The 23,550-nt window shown below is 33.1% G+C and overlaps 3 protein-coding genes across 3 annotated transcripts; 1 reads left to right on the top strand and 2 right to left on the bottom strand.

Annotated features, from left to right (window-relative positions):
• Positions 1-3,187: 3,187 nt before the first annotated feature.
• Positions 3,188-6,770, bottom strand: LOC129874246 (WAT1-related protein At3g28050-like). Its single transcript, XM_055949505.1, has 7 exons — positions 6,439-6,770; positions 6,277-6,342; positions 5,364-5,477; positions 4,537-4,774; positions 4,132-4,290; positions 3,884-4,035; positions 3,188-3,772 (listed from the first exon to the last, which is right to left on the bottom strand). Exons 1-7 carry the CDS (start codon positions 6,639-6,641, stop codon positions 3,619-3,621), a joined length of 1,086 nt encoding a protein of 361 aa, XP_055805480.1. The 5' UTR covers positions 6,642-6,770; the 3' UTR covers positions 3,188-3,618.
• A 4,387-nt stretch (positions 6,771-11,157) lies between these two features.
• Positions 11,158-14,564, bottom strand: LOC129874950 (WAT1-related protein At3g28050-like). Its single transcript, XM_055950348.1, has 7 exons — positions 14,136-14,564; positions 13,976-14,038; positions 13,765-13,881; positions 12,818-13,055; positions 12,271-12,429; positions 12,018-12,169; positions 11,158-11,654 (listed from the first exon to the last, which is right to left on the bottom strand). The coding sequence occupies exons 1-7, from the start codon at positions 14,327-14,329 to the stop codon at positions 11,510-11,512; spliced, it is 1,068 nt and encodes a 355-aa protein (XP_055806323.1). The 5' UTR covers positions 14,330-14,564; the 3' UTR covers positions 11,158-11,509.
• Positions 14,565-18,240: 3,676 nt separating this feature from the next.
• LOC129875158 (RING-H2 finger protein ATL46-like) lies at positions 18,241-20,083 on the top strand. Its single transcript, XM_055950598.1, has one exon. The coding sequence runs from the start codon at positions 18,645-18,647 to the stop codon at positions 19,815-19,817; it is 1,173 nt and encodes a 390-aa protein (XP_055806573.1). The 5' UTR covers positions 18,241-18,644; the 3' UTR covers positions 19,818-20,083.
• The last annotated feature ends 3,467 nt before the right edge of the window (positions 20,084-23,550 follow it).

Genomic DNA, 23,550 nt, shown 5'->3' on the forward strand with positions numbered 1-23,550 from the left:
CCTTAAACTTAGGAATCAGACTGCTTGTAGTTCAACTCAATCGGTTGAAAAAGGAAATCTCTTATGCTAAGATAACCTTCAGATGCGAGGAGTGACAAATGAATCGAGTATGAAAAAGAGGCTTGCAAACTCTTTACCATGAATATGGCGCGCTTCACACCCATAATTAAGAACTTACACAGATATAATTTCCAATGCTCTCGGTGTATTGTCACTCAAATTGAGAAGATTTGCTTCTGGTGAGAATTGAAGTTTTTCGGATACAAAGAATGAAACTCATAAGGTTCAAGAAAAAACCCACATGCCTTCTGATAGGGGTGTGGTTTGATTGTGGTGGAAGTCGCTCCTCATCTCGCATCTTAAGAGTTTGATACTCTTTTTTAGACTATGTACTAGTTTGATACTCCACTTCGTGTTGCATCCGTTTTGATGTCGTCCGCACCTGTGGTTTATTTGAGAATTCATCCTCTTGGATGCTCTCGACAAATACTAAGACGAAATTCATTAGTATAAAATATAATTCAAATAGAGAGGTAATGTCGTTACATGTCGGCATGGATTCATCTTTTGGAACATTCGACGTTGCTTTCCTTCAATCTTATGTTGTAGATGATGGATAAATATGATGCAATATGATGATGATGATGATGTTCCATCAATAGAATGATAACGCTCCATTAATATGATGATGATATTCCATTGATAGGAATGATGATGCTTGATCGTAAGGATGAAGGCCTATTGATGTTCCATCGGCAGGATATAAACCTGCGTGTTCATCGGTAGGACGAATGGAGATCAATTGGTAGGATGCTGATGTTCCATCGGTATGATAATGATATTCCATCGGATGTATGTTACTCTATTGATAGGATATAAATTGATGTTCCATCGATAGGATATAAATATGTGCGCCCGTCGGTAGGACGAATGGAGATCTATTGGTATGATGTAAATATGTGTGTCCATCGATAGGACGAATGGAGATCCATTGGTAGGATGTTGATGTTCCATTGGTAGGATCATGATATTCCATCGGTAGGATGTAAATTGATGTTACATCGATAGGATATAAGTATGATTGTCCATCGATAGGATATAGAGATCCATCGGTAGGATGTGCGTTACTATGTTGGCATGTCAACCTCCTCCAATTTTTGACGTAAAGCAAACAATACGTATTTCCTAAGTTGATGTGATTTGTAATATATTCCTCGGCTGTAAATTGCTTTCAATTTGATGTAATATGCAATGAGTTGATATGATGCGATATGAAGATAAATTAACGCGATATAAAGATGGCCTTTCGGCAATGGCATGACAATGGCCCTCTCGGCAATGATATGATAAATGATGAATGATGGCCCTCTTGGCAATGATGAATGATGAATGATGGCCCTCTTGGCAATAATATGATAAATGATGAATGATGGCCCTCTTGGCAATGATGAATGATGGCCCTCTTGGCAATGAAAAATGATGAATGATGAATGATGAATGATGGCCCTCTTGGCAATGATGAATGATGGCCTCTTGGCAATGATATTATCACCTCCGGTAATATAATATGAATAAAATAATATCATCGTATACGATATTATATCATCGTATACGACATCGTATATGGCATTATATCATCATATACGGTATTATAACATAAATGGTCCTCTTGACAATGATATTACCACCTTCGGTAATATAATATGAATAATAAGATATGAATGACCCTCTTGGCAATGATATTACCACCTTCGGTAATATAATATGAATAATGGGATATGAATGACTCTCTTGGCAATGATATTACCACCTCCGGTAATATAATATGAATAATAAGATATGAATGACCCTCTTGGCAATGATATTACCACCTCCGATAATATAATATGAATAATAAAATATGAATGACCCTCTTGGACAATAGAAGGGGAGTCTTGGAGTAACTGGTAAAGTTGTCTCCCTATTTTTAACAATCCTTGTCGCTGAAATGGTGGCCGATTTTGGAAAAATAAATCAAAAGAGCAAGATATCTATTCTTCATACAAAATCCTTAGAATTTGAGTCGTCTCAAGCACAATAAACTAATTTACACATGTTGCAAGTGCCAAATTAATAAGAAGTTAACTTATACACGGTCAATTATCAGAATATTAAATTTATTTAAAATGTGCTTCATCAAAATAGATTGGGTCAAAATTTGTCAAATAACATATCATACCTAACTCGCCCAACATTACCAATTGTATCCTACTTTTTTCTTTATCTCTGTTTCGTTTTATCTAAAAGTTCAATGAGTCTATTTCAGGTGAAGTCTCTGGATCAAGTAAACAAGCGGATGATTTACTACAAAGTTGATTTTAGGGTTACTTACCAATGTGCTGGCAACAAAAAAAAATCAACAAAATGGTCATATGTTTATGTAATGTATTGTTATGTATACATAATATACTGATATTGTATAAATAATGTATAATCATATATACATGATGTATAATTATATATTAAAGATGTATATACATTGCTTATGATACATTACCAATCAGTTTCTTTCCAATCTCAACCAACGCAATATGAGTTCCTCTCAATGTTTAAAGTGTAGCTTTGAACATGAAAGGAGATGAAAAAGGAGGAGGAAGGAAGAAGGATAGCAGGGAAGGAAGAAGGAGGAAGAGAAGAAGAAGGAAAGCAGTCATTGATGTCCGGAAGAAGAAAAAGAAAAGAAGGCATCAAAATGCATTTTGCGTGCAATAACACTGACCAAATGGCCAATTTAGATAATAAGTGATAATTGAGTTATTTTGGGTAATAAATTTTAATTTAATAAACATGTCGTCTAATTTTTCTTTAATTTTACCATCTCTAGCATCCATCCAAATTTTCCTTGATTTTACCATCTGTAGCATCCATCCGGCAAGTTCTAGCGTTTAATTTGGCGAGAGCATTCTGTAGATAGATGGATCTTCTGTAGTACAACTTTGGTTATGCTATAACAAGATCAGTGATTATGCATCTCATTCAAGATTACAACATGAATGGGATGAACGGCTACTCAACTCAATTGTAGAGCGACTTAACTAAGAATCCTTATGTCAGCTTGATTGTTCAAAAGATGGTCTCTTTAGTCTTTACCCCTTGCATCTTCAAGTTAAATTGCACTCTGTTGTACAATCTATACCCTTCATTGAGGTTTAACAATCTTCTTAGTATAAATTACATTAGAACCCATTGAGATACAATCCTTGTTCAATGGAGATTAACTAGCAAGGCCTTAATTACCAGTTCCACTTTTTAATTTTTTTTTTCAGTTACAGTACTAAAATAGGCTTTAGTTCATTCCTGAGATACAAGTGGAACATTCTGTTATGACTTTTAGTACTTTGAAGCCAAATGATAATATGTTAGTAGTAAAGAAGTCTTTTTTACAGAATAGCTGTACAGAACAAAGGATGGATATATATGCCAACAATTTGCTGCTCCTTTTTTTTTCCAGAGCAGCGTCTTGTTTCTTCCTATACAAGTGGAACATTCTATTGTGACTTGCGAATTTCGTGCTTTGCAGCTACAGCCTTTTGTGTGTGTGACATCCCTTTCTGCCTTCCAACTAATTGCTTACTTGTTTTAGATGTCTTCATTTTTGTAATTGTGTAACAACGGGAACTTTTGGTCTGGAGACGACTCGAGATCACTAGAATCAATATATTCAGGCATCTCTTTTGCCTTTCCCCACATTACAGTATAGAATCCAATGGCAATTATTGTCGCTCCAAGGATGCTGATTGTCAAAGCAGAAAGTAGTCAATTAGATTTATGATGACAATGCGTAATTTGTAAAAGAAAGTAAATGTGTTGTGTACAGAAATATATTATATGCAAAATTGGGTACCTTCCCAAATAAAGAGTATCTCCTAGGAGAATGACTCCCATGGCAACTGCAATTGCGATGGATAGTGGTTTGAACATTGCCACATAGACAGGTCCTTTCACGCGCAAAGCCCAGGTGTGAATTGTATTGTTTAGGGATGACCCCAATATTCCCTGTGTGATGCAACACATGTCATTTCATCCTACAAAGACAGAGCAAAATATATATAAAGATATGGAAAATCAAACCTATTTCTCGGTTTCACTTACAGAGCAGAGGATAGATGCCAGTGCAATATCCGGTTTAATTATCCATTTGTTTGAGTCAGGTTCAGAGAGAAATCCTACAATACCAGCTAGGATGCTAACACACAAGTTGTAGAAGAAAACTACAGTCACTTCTGCTGGATATTCCTTCATAATCCATGTCTGTCATCAAATAAATCAACTAAGTTACTTTCTTTTGTTACCAACAAAAAGAACTCCCTATTCAGGGACTAAGTCTGTGTTGGAAAATACTTGCTCGCACATGGTGTTTCCACCAAATTAAGTAATTTAATCACAAGAGTCACAAAACAAAGCGAGGATATTCATATCGCTTTAAGTATGTTTAAATGAGAGAAAATTATATATAAGACATGTATTTTGAGGACGAGTAAAAAAAATAATTCATACCTGAACTATATACCACATGGGGACTAAAAAATATTCAGTTGTGAGGAAAAGACCACCAAGCATCCAATTCGATTGAGATGAGCTGAGAGGTTGACGTAGTAAATTGGGCGTGGATGTGGTAGGCACTAATAATTTTGGGCCTTTGTATATAGTCACTACGAATGCTCCAGCTATGGATACCACCGTGCCCAACACTTTGGCCCGAGTGGTTGATCTTTTCAATTGTATCTTCTCCATCCTGTTTAACAGTTCCACTCATCAAATTGCTTCTTCTAAGACATAAAATCCAGAAATCCGATGAAATTATTCGTCATGTAAAAACAACTATTTGACTTCATTTTAGATCAGAGAGTGGCCAACATCTAAATACAATTTCTAAATCAGTGAAAAATGAATTAGTTGTCCCGTATGGCCTATTTTGAGGTCATTCTTTAAATTTTGTCCCCGTTAGTAGTCGAATTGACTAAACTCTGCCCTTAAAAATAGTGTTGAATGGATTTTTCTTTTACAGACAAGTTTAATCCAGGGAGCTAACAGCCATAAAATTATAATAGTAGCCTGGAAGGGTCATTTGTACAAATGGTCCAAAAAAAAATTCAACCTTCGGCCTACAACTTTTTGTTTTTAAATAATGGATTATATGGTGGCCTACATGCTACTACTTAGACATCAGTAATCTTTGTCGAGTTTATCCTTTGTTTCAAGTTTTTTCGGTTGGGAAAAAATAATGGATGCTGACAAAAGATGTAACAACTTGACACAAATAGGAGATTAAATAAAATTAAGAAAATGACCTGAACTTAGGACATGAGATTATTAAAGAGAACCTGAAAATGACAGCGAGAACGAAAGTAAAAGCAGGGACAAGATTGCTGATGGCGGAGGCAAGCGTAGGAGAGCTATAGTTGATGCCTGTATACCCCATTATCTGTGATGTACTCCTGCACTACCAATTATGCACTATAATATACATTATGAAAAAGCAACAAAACATAATTATATTTTGTTCTAAACTAATTTGTAGAAATTTACTAGTAAGAAACATTGATTGATCATCAAGTCATATAGTCTAAAATGTTACTACCACTGCTCCCCCGAATTATTTGCACCGTATAGCCTTTTTAAAAGTTAATATTTATATTCTGTCACTGTCGTTGCGGTAGCTAGATTTCGCCTTTAAAAGCAATTGGATGATTTTATTTTTCTTTTTCACGGACAAATTTAGCCTTCTGAACTAATGTGGAACGAATTTATGTAGCGGCGTCAAAAAAGGTCATTTGTGCAAATGGCCACTCCCATTTCCCTTTCTCGATCTCTATGTATGTAATGAAAAAAAAAATTGAAAATGGAATTCTGTATTGGTTCAGCACTATTGAAACAGAATTACTATTGAAGTATCAATCAACTTGTACTTTAATCTCTAATTAATTGGGGTTGATTTTTTGACAGCTCTGTATTGGCTCTCAGATCAGACACAATTCTAATATCATGTCAAATTATGTTTTGTACTAACTCACACTTAAAAAACTAAATCAAAAAGAGGATTGTCCAAGTGAGACTTAATTCTCGTCTTAGTTCGATGTGGGATCATTCTCATCAACAAATTTAATTGATTTCCTCATGAATGAGACTAACAACATCCAATCATCCTAATTTTCTCGAAAATAAGCAATTTTTTGGGGGTCGAGCATATCTACAGATTAAGAGTGAAAAAAGCAAGAAAAAGAGTCAAATTGGTACCCGATAACTCCAAGTAGAAGGATTTTGGCAAGAATTGAGCAATTGAGAGGTGGAAGTACTCTTGATCTGCAGTTAGATGATTCCAATTTTTCAAACCCCATCAGATTCTTGATCAAAATTTACACACATGCAAAAGAAAATTAATAAGACAAAAAAAAATACCTTGTGGAGAAGAAAGGAGAAGGAAGAAGTAGAAGAGCAGCAAGACCATAACTGTAAACAACAAAGACATGATTACTCATGCCTTTGTTAGTAGCAGCTTTGTAAAGTGTATTTAAACCAACATTTATACATTCCATAGTCACCATAGCTGTAAATGGCAACACTTCTTTGTAAAAAGTTGACTCTCTGTTATTGCTTCCCATTTTTGTTCTCTCTGTTTTTGGCTTCCCAAATATCAATTTCTACTCGTGCCGGACATGAGCTCTACCTGCTATTTAATCATACGAATGTGCGTTTAATAAGGACCAGAATTAAAGCAACTGTTTTTTTAGCTAAGCCTATAGTATTGAAGTTAAAAGTTAAAATCTTTACACTTTTTTTTTATTCCTCAGGTCCCACATTTAAGATGACAATTTCTGGGTTTTTTTTTTCTGAGATGCAAATTTCATCAATTTCCAACCATCTATTCATCAAAAAGTATCTTTGTTCATTTTCCAATCAGACACCACTTTCAACTTGCAAAAGTTATTTTCTAATCAAACCTTCTTTTTTGCACAATTTGTAAATAGACCAAGACTAACATTTAACTTTTCGTTTATGACTAAATGTGGTAAACTATTTATGACTGATTTCAGGAAGTCATGAATTATATATGTGAGGAAATTGGGAATAAGAATTAATTTTATTACATCCATTGTTTGTCAGAGAATCCTAATTGGAGTCCAAAATTCTTATTAAAATCTAGCTATGCGGAAAGTTTTGAAATTTCATATCCTCGATTCTCCTTTTTTCTTCCCACAACATTTTCTTACATACAAAATGGATTTGGAGGCGAGTGAAAGGGTCCAAGTCGCAAGGTATAGGAAACTATCACGTCTATCTCACAACATATCTACTTTATCCTCAAGTATCATTTCTTGAAGTAGTGTCAATGGAAAAAAATTCTAATTTAATCATCGTTAATTACTAAATTTAAATTCTACAAAACCATTTAGATCTTATACTGAATTTATTTATTTATTAAAAAAAACTAATAGTATTTGGTTGAAATTTAATAATTGATCACATATCATTTTGCGGGAGGGCAATTATTTTAAATTGAAGGTTACATAGGTGCATATAATTGATATGGAATATAAAAAACATTAGATGAATGAGCACGCTAAGTAGTAGTTGTCCTCACGAGAGATGAGAGTAGCTTGTGGGAGTGATAAAAGGATGAGTGACTATTAGCATGTTTCACTTATTTTTAAACTAACTCATAAGGTAAAAACTGCTTATAAGTTTAAAAAAAAGTAGGTTGCTTAAAAACTACTTAAAATAAATTTATCCAAATAAATCCAACTATTTATTGGGCTTATTTTAAGTACAAAATAACTTTAAATTAATTAGTCAAACACTCAAAAAAAATTAAAAACATCTTATAAACAGCATATAAATCAATTCAAACGGTCTCTATATATTATTCTTTTATGTGATAAAGTGGCAATCTACAAACTGTACATAATTGGCGTCCTTTAACGACAAAAGAATAACTGTAGTATTCAGGCAGATTAAGCTAGCTTTTGCCCAAAGTTCTCAAATACTTATGGCAATTTTTGGATGAAGTTTTAGTGAAGTTTCATGCTTGATCACAATTTTTTTTTAAAATATTTGATTATTTTGTACGTATAATTTCTAAAAATTATTATAAATATCCATAAATTTGTATTATTATTTTATAATGAACATGTTCTGTTAAAAAAAAATTATAACATAGTTGATAACAATCAACAACAACAAAATAACAATATGCGGAAGAGCAATACATTAATTAAATTAAAAACATATTGTTCTTTCTTCCCAATCTCATCACTCAAACTATTCTTTTTCGGAGGAGATAATAACAAATTATTCTTTTTATAAAATCTTCTCACATTCTATGAACAATCTCTTCCCGACAATAAATAATAGGTATTTTTATAAAATATAAAAGTTTTGGGTAATTTTTAAATTTTTAGAACTTTCTAAGTTCCCAAATTCTAGAAAAAACTAAAACTTGAGAACTTGGATATTTGACAAATATATTTACTAGATAATGATAAATTATATGGCCAAACACTAATTTTCATACTTTTTTTAAAAAAATTATCAAAAATTATTTGGGACCAAACGACACGTAAATGCGGATTCATATCAAGAAATTTCATGTCGAAGTAAAATCCTTCTTAACAGAGTGATTTCATGCATATGCAGTGAAGTTGAACACGAAGCTTTTAATTAAATATAATAAATAAATACTTACCATTCTAAACTTATCTTACGGATATAATTGGCATCCATTCAACCAAAAGACAAAGTGAGGTGTGGAGTGGAACGCTAACACTGTGGAAGGTGAATGCTGACACTAATTGTTGACATTTCGACAATTTATGCGCTTTCCTACAATTATTGATACTTTCAACACTACAATACTACTTTTTAAAAATTATTTTTTTAAAAAAAAAAAAAAAAGGCAGTGAGAGTGCCTGACAAATTGGGAAATTGACCTGTTTCTTTTCTCAAAGAAAACAGTTGCAAGGAATTAAAAGAGATTAACCTCTGAAATAAATACTAATTAAGTAGCACCGATATTCCTAGGCATCTTTAATCATAGGCTCAAGTTAAGATTATATATGCTTTGAAATATAATGATATAAGTTTTATCTAATTATAATATTAATTCATTGATCAGATAAAAACTTGGCAATAATTAACCTCATCCTTGATCAACGGGACATGTGTAAGCTTAATTTTTTATTCAGTCCGCGTAATTCATTTGGACACCATGACATGGCATGAAAAGTGCACCACACACATATCCAGCGCGTGAGAAGTATGTCCAGCTATATTGTTTTAATCTTTTTCTTCTTCTTTTTCCCTACGTAATTCCTTCCGCCACTCCACCTCTCCCTCACCGCCGTCGTTTTCATTCGAAAAGCACCATTACTTTTTCGGAGATGAGAGAAACATCACTGAAATTGAATTTCTTTAAGAACCAAAAATTAATAAAAACAGGACAAAAAGGGAGAAAATAGAGGTGGGTTCAGCTACAAACAAAACAATTTCAAATTATTTTTTTCTTTATTCATTGAAATAGCTCATTTGATCGTTAACCATTGAATTTCCTAGACGAGAAGTATCAAGAAATTGAAGAAAGGTTCGATTTCAAGCAAACCGTTTCACAAACCCTTTTTCAAAATCAAAAAACTTGTTCACTGAAACAACGCAATTCCACCATTAATTGTTGAATTTCCTTCAATTTTTTTCCGAACCCGAGACAAAAAAAGAGAGAGGTTATAAATGAAGAAAATGGAGGCGGATTGTATATAAACAGGTTTGAAAAAATTAGTTGAATGAAGAGGCGATGAGGGCGACGACGACGGTGAATGTACGGCGGCACTTTGAATAAAGAAGGATGAAGTCGACTGTGGGTGGACAATAGCCTAAAAATACTTCTTTTTTTTGTCATAATTTTTTAATTATTATTCTGACTCAAAATGCCACATGTACATCGTTAATTCGACAAGTTGCCGAGTGTATTACACTCATTTTATATTTTTAGTGGATTGTCAGAAAAATGCTCAAATGGTTCTAATACGAGTTTGCAGAGGTATTCAATAGGTACATAGTTGGGATATCCAAATAAATTATACATACAACTTTAAGGACTGCATATGACTTAAAGCCAAAATAATATACGAATGTAAATTTTTGTTAGTGTGTGGCATGCAATTCAAACCTAGAACTTTTAAGAGATTGTTCTTCCTTGAAGGTTTCATTTTTTAAAATTGACTTATAAGTTATTTATATGTTGTTTTTAGTTTTTTTTTAGTATTTAACTGGTCAATTTAAAATTATTTTGTGCTTAAAATAAATAATTTAATTTGTTTGAATGAATTTATTTTAAGCAGCTTATAAATTGAAAACAACTTATAAATCAAAAAATAAATTGAGTTGCACCTATTTATTTTTAAAACTTATAAATAATTTTCAACTTATAAGTTAGATCCAAATGCTAAGTTCTACCTGCTTTAATATGAATTATGTCTCACGTCTCCTATGATATAATATTGTATCTAAATTGTCAGAGATTATAATATACTAGATAATGCGTGTATTTTAGATGTACAACAAGTCAACAATACTCAACAAGATTCCCCTTTCCTTTTCATACGCTTCCAAGATGACCATGAAGTGGAGCAGTGAAATCAAGATTTATAGACAACAAGTTTTAAAACAAGATAATATTATTATATGTATACGTTTTAATTTTGTAACAAATATTCATCAATTAATGGAGATGCAAGCAAATGTTTTTCATTTTAATTCTTTTCTTAAGTATGCATGTTGCCTACTAGAACGTACCAACTTCTCGATGGTGTTAAACAAAACCCATAATGCAAGGTTACTAGCAGAAGAAGATCACTAAACCATGATTAGGTGATAAATGTTGCTCTAGACAGCCGATTTCTGCCAAACAACATTTAATCAAATGAAAATAATCATACTACAAATTAAGAGGCTATGTTTATTTATGACTTTCTTCATACCACATCTCAGAATCAGAAAGGAAAGGAGTTTTAAAATATTTGCAAGTATATATTCAGCTACTTAATTTGGTTTCTTCAAGAATTGTTAGATGCTATGTATCTTGGCTGGCACAAACGCCTATTTAGAGGTAGATGCAACATAGTTCAATTGAATCCAACTTTATCTTTTAGCATGTAGCATATATATAGGTAAAAAAAACTAAACTTTAAACTATATTTCATTCTAAGATTGATAATTGTAAGTTTGGTGAAGAACATAAATTAAGATTGGATGCTATCAAGTTTAAATCTTGAATCCGCTTCTATATTAGTTACTTGTCTACTCGGGGCTAATTTCTCTCTTTTATGAGACGCCTCATCCAATCGGCCTTTATCTTCTTCGTATAAAGTTAAGCAGCACTAAGTGCGTGCATTCAAATAATACTTGTGAAAGAATAGCTAGGGCCACATAAAAGGCTCTCTCACCTCACAGTGCTTGATCTTGTGGTTTTTCTAGTTGTTTACTTGCGCAATAGAGGGCTTCTTTGGCTTGGTGAGTCAATAACACAAACAATGTCCTCAACCTCAAGCAGGGACTTGATCTCCTTAGCCTTCCCCCACAGCACAGAATAAAATCCAGCAGATATAATAACTGCTCCAATAACACTGCAACATATATATAATTCACTTCATGAATGTCTTTTTTTTCTTTTTTCGGTAAGTGAGAAAATGCATAAAATGAAAATAAAAGTAAACTGATGAAAATGCTGGCTATGGGCTCTTCAAGTAAATATAAAGGAATATGTTGTGCCATGTTTAAAGTCACACGTTTCAAAAGCCTTTTTTCCTTTTTAAACTTTTCAAATGGGGGGTGTAATACAGGGGAAAAGACCATACCAGGGGTTCAAAGATTAAATCTTAGGAACAAGCACTTAATATATGCATTAATCTACTTTTGAAAAAGAAAGCTAGGTGATCAATCATGTATAAGCACGAGAAAAAGGATGGCGTAATATATATATTACGTACCTTCCTAAATAGAGTGGATCTGCAAGGAATGTGATCCCCATGATTGCTGCTATGACCATTCCCAAGGGCTTGAACATGGCTACATAAAGAGGACCTTTCTTATCCAAGCACCATGTCAAAACGTTGTAACGAAAGACATTTCCAGAAACCGCCTAGAGTTTAAGATATATAACCGATGAGTCACATATATAATATATCTATATATAAAAAAAGAACAAGAGAAGAAAAAATGAAAATGCATCAAATTTCTTACCGAGAAAACAATGGCTATCATCCCAATCCCAGGCTTCACCATCCATGCCTTTGGATTGCTTTCTAATGCCAGAGTTAAAATCGCACATTGAATACTCCCAAAGAAGCAAGTGAAGAAAACTATTGTCATGTGTTCGGAGTATTTCTTCACAGTATCTGTCTGAGTAAATACAAACAGAATTGAGCATGTGACTGATGTTCTAATAGTAAGATATAAACTTATTTATATTTTTGAAGCAATATAGCAGCCACAGTTTAGTGTCTAAAATGATTTGAGACAGTGCCCAAGTAAAAATAAAGAAGTGAAATTTTATCAAGTATAAAATGAATCAAGCCCACCAAAACGTTGCTCGCGAGAAAATGTTTTATTATGAACTGAAAACAGATTGAACCATCTTCTACTATGACATGTTTTATACAAAGTATCATCGACTAAAATAAGTCATACATATATGAAATGCACTGCTAACTCTGGGAGATTGTGAAGCTGGTTTTTAACTTTAAATCATTCATTTTCTCAATCTTGAATCACTTTCTAATATGTTTACCTGAAGAATGTTCCATCCAGAAGACATGATGCAGGTGGTGGTAATCAGAAGACCTCCTAGTATCCAATTTGATTCTTGAGAAAGTACTAACGCGTGATGAGATGAATCAGAAGGTAAATTTGATCCTACCACTCTTGGTCCTTTGTATAGAGTCATGATGGATGCCCCTATAATTGCTACTATGGTTCCCACAGATTTTGCTTGACTGCTGGCTTTTCTTATATCTAACTTCTCCATCCTGAAAATTGCAGAAGACATGAAAGAACGAACGACTAGTTACAACTGAAACTTATGATCTAATATAGTACTACCACTTTTACTGTAAAAGAAATTAGTGCTAGTGTCAATGCCACATCGAAGAGAGCAGAGATCAGTAAATTCTTTAATTGTCCTCCGTCACACAATTATGGACAAATATATCATGTTTCAACAAATATTCAAGCAATGGCAGACCTACATGAACATTACTGGATGCTCAAGCACCCATTGTTTTTCACACGACCACTACATTTTTAATAGGAAACTAGCATTAAAACAGAAATAGATTCACCGAGCACCTTTCTGTGATTAGTAAAACTGAAGATTAAGAGCAAATGGGCATCCATAACCTACAAATTCTGGGTCTGCCACTATATTCAAGACGAGAAAAAGCTAGTGGCCCAAAAGCCAAAATCTGGTGAATTTGGAGCACCAATTAAGCTTTTTGCACATATGAGAGAATGACTTAGATACTGGAAATTGGAAACCCCTAACTGTGCACTTTATTCAGACAAAAATGAACTTAATTTCTATAGCGTTGAGTCCCACAATCGTTAATTAGTAACCTAATAAAAATGGTAACTATCTTGCTACAATATAGCTAATCTAATTATGTAACAATCTTTACACTGCATATAAATCCAACAAGAAATTAGGAGTTGTGGTTAAGCCCAATTTGGCAGCCCTACCTGAAAATGATGGCAAGCAAAAATGTAAAACCTGGCATCAAATTCCCTAAAGCAGCTGCCAGAGTAGGAGTGCTGTATTTAATTCCTGTAAAGGCCATGGCCTGCACCAAACATATTCTGCAATACAGTTTACAAGTAAAGTTTTGATATTTTCTCCCCTAAAGAACCCAAATTTGGTTACAATAAAACAGAGAAGAAATTAGTACAATACCCCAACAGGCCAAGAAGGAAGAATCTCCACAATATAGGCAAAGTAATAGGAACCATATTGCTTCTGAAAAAAAGAGAGAGAGAGAGAGAGAGAGAGAGAGAGAGACATAAGAGTTTGAGTTTGAATTAATCTCAAGAAATAGTGATAATTTTTGACAAACCTGCGCCTGCGGAAGATTAAGCAAGGAAGAAGAAAAAGAGTACCAAGGGCATTATAGTAAACAACATAAACAAGATTGTTGAGTCCATCATTCATCGCTGCTTTACCAAGTGTAATCATCAACATTTCACAACATTCCACAATCACCATTGCCAAAAAGGGCAAGAAATCTGTTGACCAAGATTGCATCACCATCTTTCTTCTTTACACTCACCACACCCAGTGTGCTCTCTTATTATTGAATAAATCAAGAATTCTTTTTGTTCAGAATCTGATGAAAGACAACCACTTTTTCATAGACGAATGATGTGTGTGTGTGTCAAATGACTTATGACCCATGTTGTTTTTTTGGTTAGTATTATGTAAATAATCAAGTTAAACCCTTTTTGTTTGTCTATAGTATTGTCGTGTTTTTTTACTTGAAAAGATCAGCTATTTTAGTGACCCCTCATTTATGTATTGGCTAGAAAAGGATAAAAGAAACAAAAATTTGATTACAGAGGGCAAAGCAGGGTAGGGTAGAGTTGCCGACTTGAATATACTTATTTCTAGTATTTTTGGCTTTTAAAGCTTTTTATATATATAATTTATTTATTTTTAGTGTTTGGAAAGAAAAAAAAAGTATTTTTAACCATTCATGTTTAGTCCAAAAAAAATATAAAAATAAATCAAAAGCTAAAAATTGGGTATTCCTTTAGCTTTTAACTTATGAGTTACTCCCTCCATTCTTATTTAGTTGTTACCATTTTAGATTTCATGCCCTTTAAAATATTAGATAAATTTATCATTTTATCATTATTTAGTGTTCTTTTTATAAGCTTTCAATAAATGAATATGAATTTAATTTTTTTTATGTTGATCAAATACATACTTTTAAGGCTAATAACTCTCAGGGATAAAAAAAAGAATAGTATCATTTATGTATTGATTTTGTGAAAAACAAATATTATGGAACGAACATTATTTATTTTTAATAAGAACGACATATAAATAAAAATAGATGGAGTACATTTAAAAAGTCAATCCAAATGCCCTTCTTAATTCTGTATAGGCATAAATTTTAAAGGCGGAATTTGAAAATTTTAAATTTTACAACTACGGTTGAATATGCATTTTACCCGAAAAAAGTCAAAATGTTATAAACTAACAGTTCTTCAAAATTTGATCAAACATCATTGACCAAACAGATATGTAAAATAATTTTTCAAAATTTACTCTCAAAACCTATGCCAAACACTAACTTGGTGGTCGACTTTTTTCAGATAGTACATGTGGCTATAATCGTTAAATTGGGATCAAATAAAATTTGCTTAAACACTGTAAACATATGATTTTTAAAATTATATTTCCTAAAGTTTTCTGGTGGTTGATTAGTGGATGAAAAATATTTTTTTAAAAAATAGTAACAATTAATAATCATATTAGCAATTCGAGGAGTGGTGATTAAACTTTTGAATAGGTAAAACTTAATAGGGACATTTAAGAATTAGATGAAGCAAGTAATATTAAGTTAAAAATTAAGATAGTTGCAGGAAAGAACCACAATCTTTTGCCAACCACTTTCTCTATAAATAGAGCCCGTAAGTAAAAGTTACTCAGAATCCCCAAAAGGCCCAACTTCTAAAAGTCCTATGTCCACTTCTATAAGCCCGAAATTTTTATATTTTTTAAATTACAAATATCCTTTAAAATTAAAGAATTTTGAATACATTAGCAGAAACACAGGGGAGGAATATATCGAGAGGGAGGGATTGAGGAGATAGGGATGTATGCGAAAGGAGAGTGATGCATTCGAGAGGAGATAGGGTCATATATTAACGAGAGAGGAGGGATATGTTTGAGATGAGACAAGGATGCATAAAAGAGGGGATAAGGATGTATCCGATGTGAAAGGGATGTATCCATAAAGAGATAGGGACGTATCAGCGAGAGAGAAGGAATGTATCTAAGAGAAGATTTTTGTATTATTTTTTTTAAAGTGATAAGGAATTTTAAGATAATGATAAAAAAAATTTTGATAATTTGATATTCGTTATGATATTCTGGAGTAAAATTTTAGAATTATGATATCTAAGTTTGGGTTTGATATGAGTTATTAGTACCATTTGGTATTCTGTATTTTCCGAATATCGAATTATTTACCTAATGAAAGTCATATATCAACAGGTCCATTACTCATTAGTTCAAGCCCAAAGAAAAAGTTAAAAGACCAAACATAAACAACCTAAATACATTTGTATTTTAGTTGTGTCAATTTTGTTCTTCTTGATGTGTTCTTACTTGTGATCTTCTATTATATCATGTCTCCACATAGAAAATAGAAATAATTAAAGCAACAGTAACTTTGTAATACTATCGATTACAACTTCAATACAGTATTACCGAATAACGTACCAAATTGAAATTTGATTTATCAATTACCGAATTACCAAATTTAAATTTAAAATTTTGATATTTGGTAACTACTTGTAACTACCAATTACCTTTTTTATTATTTGGAAACTCCAGAATAGCCCGTAGCAACTACAACCTATGTCAGTCTCTGCCTTTCTGGTGAGCACTTTGTGCACATTGGATAAATCCCCCACTATGCAATAGCCTGCAAACGACACATGAAATGTAACCGCACCAGGCAAGCCCCATGCAATAGACTCAAGTCAGAAGGCATTGAGGGAGGATCGATCGCAGGTCCACTCTCTAAATCAACTGAGCCATCTGGAAGGACAACCAATTATCGAATTATCAAATAAAAAAATTGAAAAATTTTGAACCAAATATCGAACACCTACCCCTACATATTATATTATTCTCATTAAATATAATATATTCATAATATTATTATCGTTAAATAAGTATCGTATAATTCTTTATTGTTATAATGTATCTTTAACATTGCTATGTTATGTGGATATATTTTTATCTTTTCATCTTGGCTTGATTAGTCATAATATTTGCTATAAATTAACACTTAATTCTTTTGAGAACTGTTACTGATAAATTTAAAATTCTTCAAAAAGGAATATATTTATATCTACTCCTTCTATTCCATATTAGTTGAATTTTTAAGGTAATGCACACATATTAAGAAAAACATTCAAGAATAAAATTTAAATCATATTTTTCTCTATTGCCCTTTTGTTTAATCAGCATCATAAATATGATTAAATATGAAATCATAAATACAAATAGTCCTTTATTGGAGTATAACTTTGTAAAATAGTGTAGTTTACTCCTAGGAAATTACAAAACTTGATTAATGAAAAGGATAAATATGAAAAAAATTTCAAATATTTTTTTTGAATTTTGAACAATGAAAAAACTTCTAGAAATTCAGTTAATATGGAATAGGGGGAATAATAATTATTTATGCATTTAATTTTTTTTTCTCAGATCCAATGCAGTATAAACGGAATCTAATCCTCGTAAACTTGCAAAAAGTACGTTACATTTGCTTAAACTTCAAGAAAGTTAACCATTTTATTTTTTTTGTTTGAAAGGGAGACAATAATATAAAGGATTTTATACTCAAAATAAGGCCTTCAAAATTTGAAAGTGGTCCAGTTGGTAATTGAGTAAGAAATCATTTATTACAAAAAAATAAAAGTGTAAGAATATCGTTAACATGCCTATATTAAAGGAATTAGTAAGTAGTAATTGCTAATTGTATCATGATATTTTAATCGTTTCATCATTAATATTGTCTAATTAAATTTTATTTATTTCCTATTAAATAAGAGATTTGAAACTTCTTGTAAAGAAGAATCCATTAGATTGATATATTCAAATCATTATATTTCCATTTCAGTTTTTCATCATTAATGTTCTCCAATTAAATCTTATTTATTTCCTATTAAATCTGATTGAGTTTCCTTTTTCCCCTTTTTCTCTTTACTTTTAATTTTTTATAGGGAATTAAAAGGGTGCAACAGTACTGAGTATTTCTTTTTGTCATTTTTTACTGTTTATTTTGGAGAATAGTGACGCTTGTCAGTTGCCAGCTTTTGGCTTCCAAGTAAGTCAAATGTCCTTTTCCAGTTCAAAATCACCTCCTTTAACTTCTCTGTTTTATATTTTGCACTCTTTCTCTGTTGCTAAAAACTAGAAATTGTTTGAACATATATGGTGAGAAATAGGCTCAAATATTCAAACTTATTTCCTTTTTTATTTATTGTTGTATAAGAGATTTCAAGATCCTATAAATCTTTAGGGTTTTGCTGCAGCCAGAAGTGATTCTTTATATAAAGGGTTTGGTTATAAGTATTGTTTTTCTGTGTAATGGTGATAAGTGGGAATCAAGACAGGTAAAGATTCTACCTTTAGCATTTTCTGGTTGGTTTCGTCACCATCTCCTCTTATTTGCTCTGTAAAAAAGCAATTAAAAAATTGCTGCAAGGCTCCAACTTTTCTTGAATCTAAAGGATTGTGATTCTGGGTGTTTGAGTTTTTTAAGCTTCTGAGATGGTGAAAAGAAGTTTAAAAAAAGTTGGGTTCTTTTGAATGTGTTTTTGAGATGATTTGTTCATTTACTGAAGTTGAGTCACAAAGATGGGTTTCTAGGCATACCCATTTGAAAAATTCTTGGATTCAACATAAAAAAGATGGTGTCTTTACATATCCCCCTCCTCTGTTTCCCCCATCTCCTCCTTCATTTGGTGAAAGTTCTAGTTTTCACAAGGAACCAAATACATCTTCATCATCCCCATCTGGAAACAAGATTAGCCCGGCTGTTCTTTTCATTATAGTAATATTAGCTGTTCTATTTTTCATATCTGGTCTGCTCCACTTGCTAGTTAGGTTTCTTATTAAACACCCTTCTTCTTCAGCATCATCTCAGTCTAATGGATACCCTGAAGTTTCTAGTTCTGATGCTTTGCAAAGACAGTTACAGCAGTTATTCCATTTACATGATTCTGGTTTGGATCAAGCATTTATTGATGCATTACCTGTCTTTATGTACAAAGAAGTTGTTGGTCCTAAAGAGCCCTTTGATTGTGCTGTTTGCTTGTGTGAATTTTCTGACAAGGACAAATTGAGATTGCTCCCTACTTGTAGCCATGCTTTTCATATCAACTGCATTGATACTTGGCTCCTCTCAAACTCAACTTGTCCTCTTTGTCGAGGAACTCTTTTCAATCCCGGGTTTCCAATTGAAAATCCAATTTTCGATTACGTTGAGCCAAGAGAAGATGATGGTTATCATGGTAATGGGGATCATGAGTTCCCGACTTCTCAAAAGACAATGGAACTAGAGGAAGTTGCAGTTGCTAAAGCAACCTTTCCCGTGAGACTTGGTAAGTTTCGAAAATTGAATGATGGGGGAGGGGAAGTAGAAGGAGTAGGAGAGAGCAGTAGTAGTAATTTGGATGCAAGAAGGTGCTTTTCAATGGGTTCATATCAGTATGTGGTTGGTGATGCTAATCTTAAGGTAGCGCTGGACAATGAGCGAAAGATGAATAATATGATTCAAGCCAATTTGCCAGAGCACATTCCTAATCCATCAATTGATGAAGATAACGAGGGGAAAAAGATAGGTGTCGGCACAAAGACAGATAGTTATTCTGTTTCCAAAATTTGGCTTTGGTCGAAAAGAGGCAAATTCGCAAGTTCTTCAGATTGCCAAATGGACGACCAACCTCCTTCTAGTATGGACTTACCATGGCTTAGAAGAACAGAAGGCATGTAGTGAATTCTGATCTCTTATTCTCTTTGTTTTATCTTTTTTGTTAAATGATAACATAGAGGTGAGTTTGCCTTTTGTCCAGTATTCTTTTAGATGCTAATTCAACAAAGCATGCCATACTTGATAAATGATAATCAGCTTGATCCAGAACTTTGCTCCATAACTGCTCTTTACTAATATTTTGTTGTTTCTTAAGTTCTGTATAGTCATCTCTTCATTCTATTGGTTCTTGAGTTTTTTCATGATTAACATATTAAGTCCAATGATCAGAGTGTAAGGATAATAATTTTTTTTGTTTGTCATAAGCCGTGTTAGTCCTTAGTCAGTTTTAAACTGACTTGTTATGTGTTACTTGAGTCGAGAGTCTTTCGGAAACAGTCTCTACTCTAGATTCCACATGTGGGAATACACTAGGTATGTTGTTGTTAATCCTTAAGCGTAAAGTTCATGAACTGTGTTCCAAAGGATTAAAATATTTGTCACAGATAGGGAAGAAAAGAAGGCTACGAGGTTTGGAAATATTACCTGGACAAGCCATTAAAGACCAGGAGCTTGTTTTGTTTCTTGCGAAAGTTGGCTGCTGTATTTTGCTAATAGTCGCAAGTGTGAGATACACAGTCATCTTGGTTCATTTTTTTTGATAACCGACAAATTTCCAAATGCTAGTAGGCGCAACGTTGACACTCAATAGATAATGGACGCCCCGTCTACCCTTTTCCACTTAAATATCAGGTTTTCGTGGACAGTATTCAAACTTGTGACATGTGCTTAACTCACATATCTATCATGGGTTGCGCTCTTAACAGTGAACCAAACCAAAGCCCTATGGCACTATCCTCTTGGTTCATAGAAAATGAAGATGGGGGATTCTCTTAGGTTCACAAAGCATCCTATTAATTTGGCTTACGTGGTGTATATTTTGTGGTCTTATTGACCTATCTTTTGCTTTAAACCACACATATAAGCAAACTTCACTCTTTCTTTTCTTTTATCTTTTCTATTGGGGAAGGGCGGTGTTTGAACACATCTTTTTGGTGTAGTGGTGGGATCCATGAAAGCAGTGGCTTTGTTGGAGACCAGATCAAGTGGCATCAGTTATGTGTCATTTGTCTTCGTCAAATATGACCCTGTTTCTAATTAAAGCTTTGTTGATTCTCGAAGAAAGAGTGCTGGCAAAATCATTACTTTACAACTAAAGATTAGATATCTTAACCCCTACTAATAATAGGTGAATTGGCAATAATAATGTAGCCACGTGTTGCACTGAGGCTGAAAACTTTGATTAATTGAAAATGTACTTCCCTTTTAATTCAGGTAGCACTGTTAAATTTCCTAGCTACATTAAACACATTACAACTTTTCTAGTTCTAACAATGTGGATCCTTCACCTTTAACAAGATATTTAGGGTTCTTGGAAAGTAAAAACTCTTAGTGGGGAGTGAGTTTCCCTTCATGGGCCAATGCTTCGCGAATCTAAATTAGTAACGCCCTACGGATTTCGGATTTAGATGATTATAATGAAAAAGCTTTTCTGAGAAGAGAGAGAGAAACAAGTGCCTTAAATTTCCCTCTACTTTTTTCTTCTTTGTACTTTCCTTTTTCTTCTTTCTGTTCCTAGATGTAGGGTAAAAGGTGGCACAAATTATTTTGCAACAACTTCTAAATTTTTGCACATTCCAGTGGCCAGAAGCTCTATCATGTGGCCTATAAAGTTTCCCTTTGTTATAATCCTACCAGAGTCTAGCAAATAATTTGAAGTAACTGGCATTCTTGCTCAAGGGAGAAAATAATGTGGAATCACGAGTGTAGATTATAGGTAGGACAAAGTCCTTGTCAAAGACTATATCTTGAAAATCTGCACCACATGACAAGCCCCATTGGTAAAGTGGACCAGAAGAATTTTAGATTTATTCAACTAGTGTATCTTATAGAGTGGACTGTTTGCTTATTTGTACTCGCACATTGTATTGATAATGAATTGTCAATATTCTGCAGTGACTGGAAAAGGACTTAGTTAAGTGATCCCCACACATATTAGTACTAATAATAGTTCAAACTTCACTTTTCAAACATGATGGTGCAGTAGGTCCATTATTGGTTGTTGTTTTTTTTGTCTCTTGTTCTGGTTCATTTGATCATTATACATGTATAATTAAAAATTATGAATTTCAATGATTAACTTATTCTTAATGTACTAATGTTGATTATATTAGATTAGATAACTTTGTCTTCTCAGATAACCCCAAGTAAGCTGCAACCACCACCCACCCTATAATCAAATAATAATAATGCTAGTTGATATGGAGAATCAATTGGGCCAACAAAATGTATCGAACTTAAACTTTAACGAATTACCATAATAGTATATTTGGGGCCATGGGTGATGAAAATGACCGATAAGTTGAAACAAAGTTGTTCGCAATTAGCAAATGTTGGTGGGGGGAGTCGAGCACTTTGTGTAAAAGAGAAGGACCCAACTACATTAGTAAATAGTCAAGAGCCTACTGGGTTCCAACCCTTTTCCACCATGGTTCAATGGCGTTCTCCTTGTCACTGAACTGTCTTCGCGGAGACTCCAATACTCATTTCATTTTAATTTGCGTGTCTTACCTTTTGTTTTCTCTGTTTTAGAAAGTAATGAGTAAGTGATCATTGTTAACTTTGTTATAAATTAACTTACTTGACAATTTTATAAAGGAAGAAGAACAAGAGAATAATATAGAAAGTATTAATAGAGAGAGTAGTAATATAAAGAGAGTAATAGTAATTCTCTTCTTTTATATGTTTTGTGTGTTTTTACATTGAAGTTTAAGGCTATATTTATAGCCATATTTACAAGTGGAGAAACATATTAGTGGGCAATTTACCCACTTAAAAAGTAAATGGACTATCCACCATTTTAAGTGGACAACCATTTTACTTGGTTGATAATACTTCCCCTTGGATGTCCACGAGAAATGTGCCTCGTTAAAACCTCATTAGGAAAAACCTAGTGGGAAAAAGCCTAATGAAGAAAAAAGAGTACACATATCTGATAATACGCCTTTAGTGTTGGCTCATTAAAAACCTTATCAGGAAAACCCAGTGGGACAAAACCTTGACTAAGGGAAAAAGAGTACAGCGCGTATTTTGCTCCCCCTGATGAAAATATCACTTAATATCTCGAAGACGACGCATTCCAATTTTGTATCTCATTTTCTCAAAGGTTGAAGTTGGCAATGCTTTGGTGAACATATCCGCCAAATTGTCACTTGAACGAATTTGTTGGACATCTATTTCACCCTTCTTTTGAAGATCATGAGTGAAAAAGAATTTTGGTGAAATATGTTTTGTTCTGTCTCCTTTGATGTATCCTCCCTTCAGTTGAGCTATACATGCAGCATTGTCTTCATACAATTTTGTTGGAGCGTCTTTTGTCAAAGAAAGACCACATGTTTCTTGAATGTGTTTAGTTATTGATCTTAACCAAACACATTCTCGATTTGTTTCATGAATGGCTATTATCTCTGCATGATTTGAGGAAGTGGAAACCATAGTTTACTTTGTTGAACGCCATGATATAGCTGTACCACCACATGTAAATAAATAGTCTGTTTGCGATCGACCTTTATGGGGATCAGATAAATATCCCGCATCTGCATAACCGATCAATTGTGACATGGAATCATTTGAGTAAAACAATCCCATATCAATGGTACCTCGAAGGTATCTGAATATATGCTTAATTCCATTCCAA

This window comes from Solanum dulcamara, chromosome 11, assembly GCF_947179165.1.
Source record: "Solanum dulcamara chromosome 11, daSolDulc1.2, whole genome shotgun sequence".
NCBI lineage: Eukaryota > Viridiplantae > Streptophyta > Magnoliopsida > Solanales > Solanaceae > Solanum > Solanum dulcamara.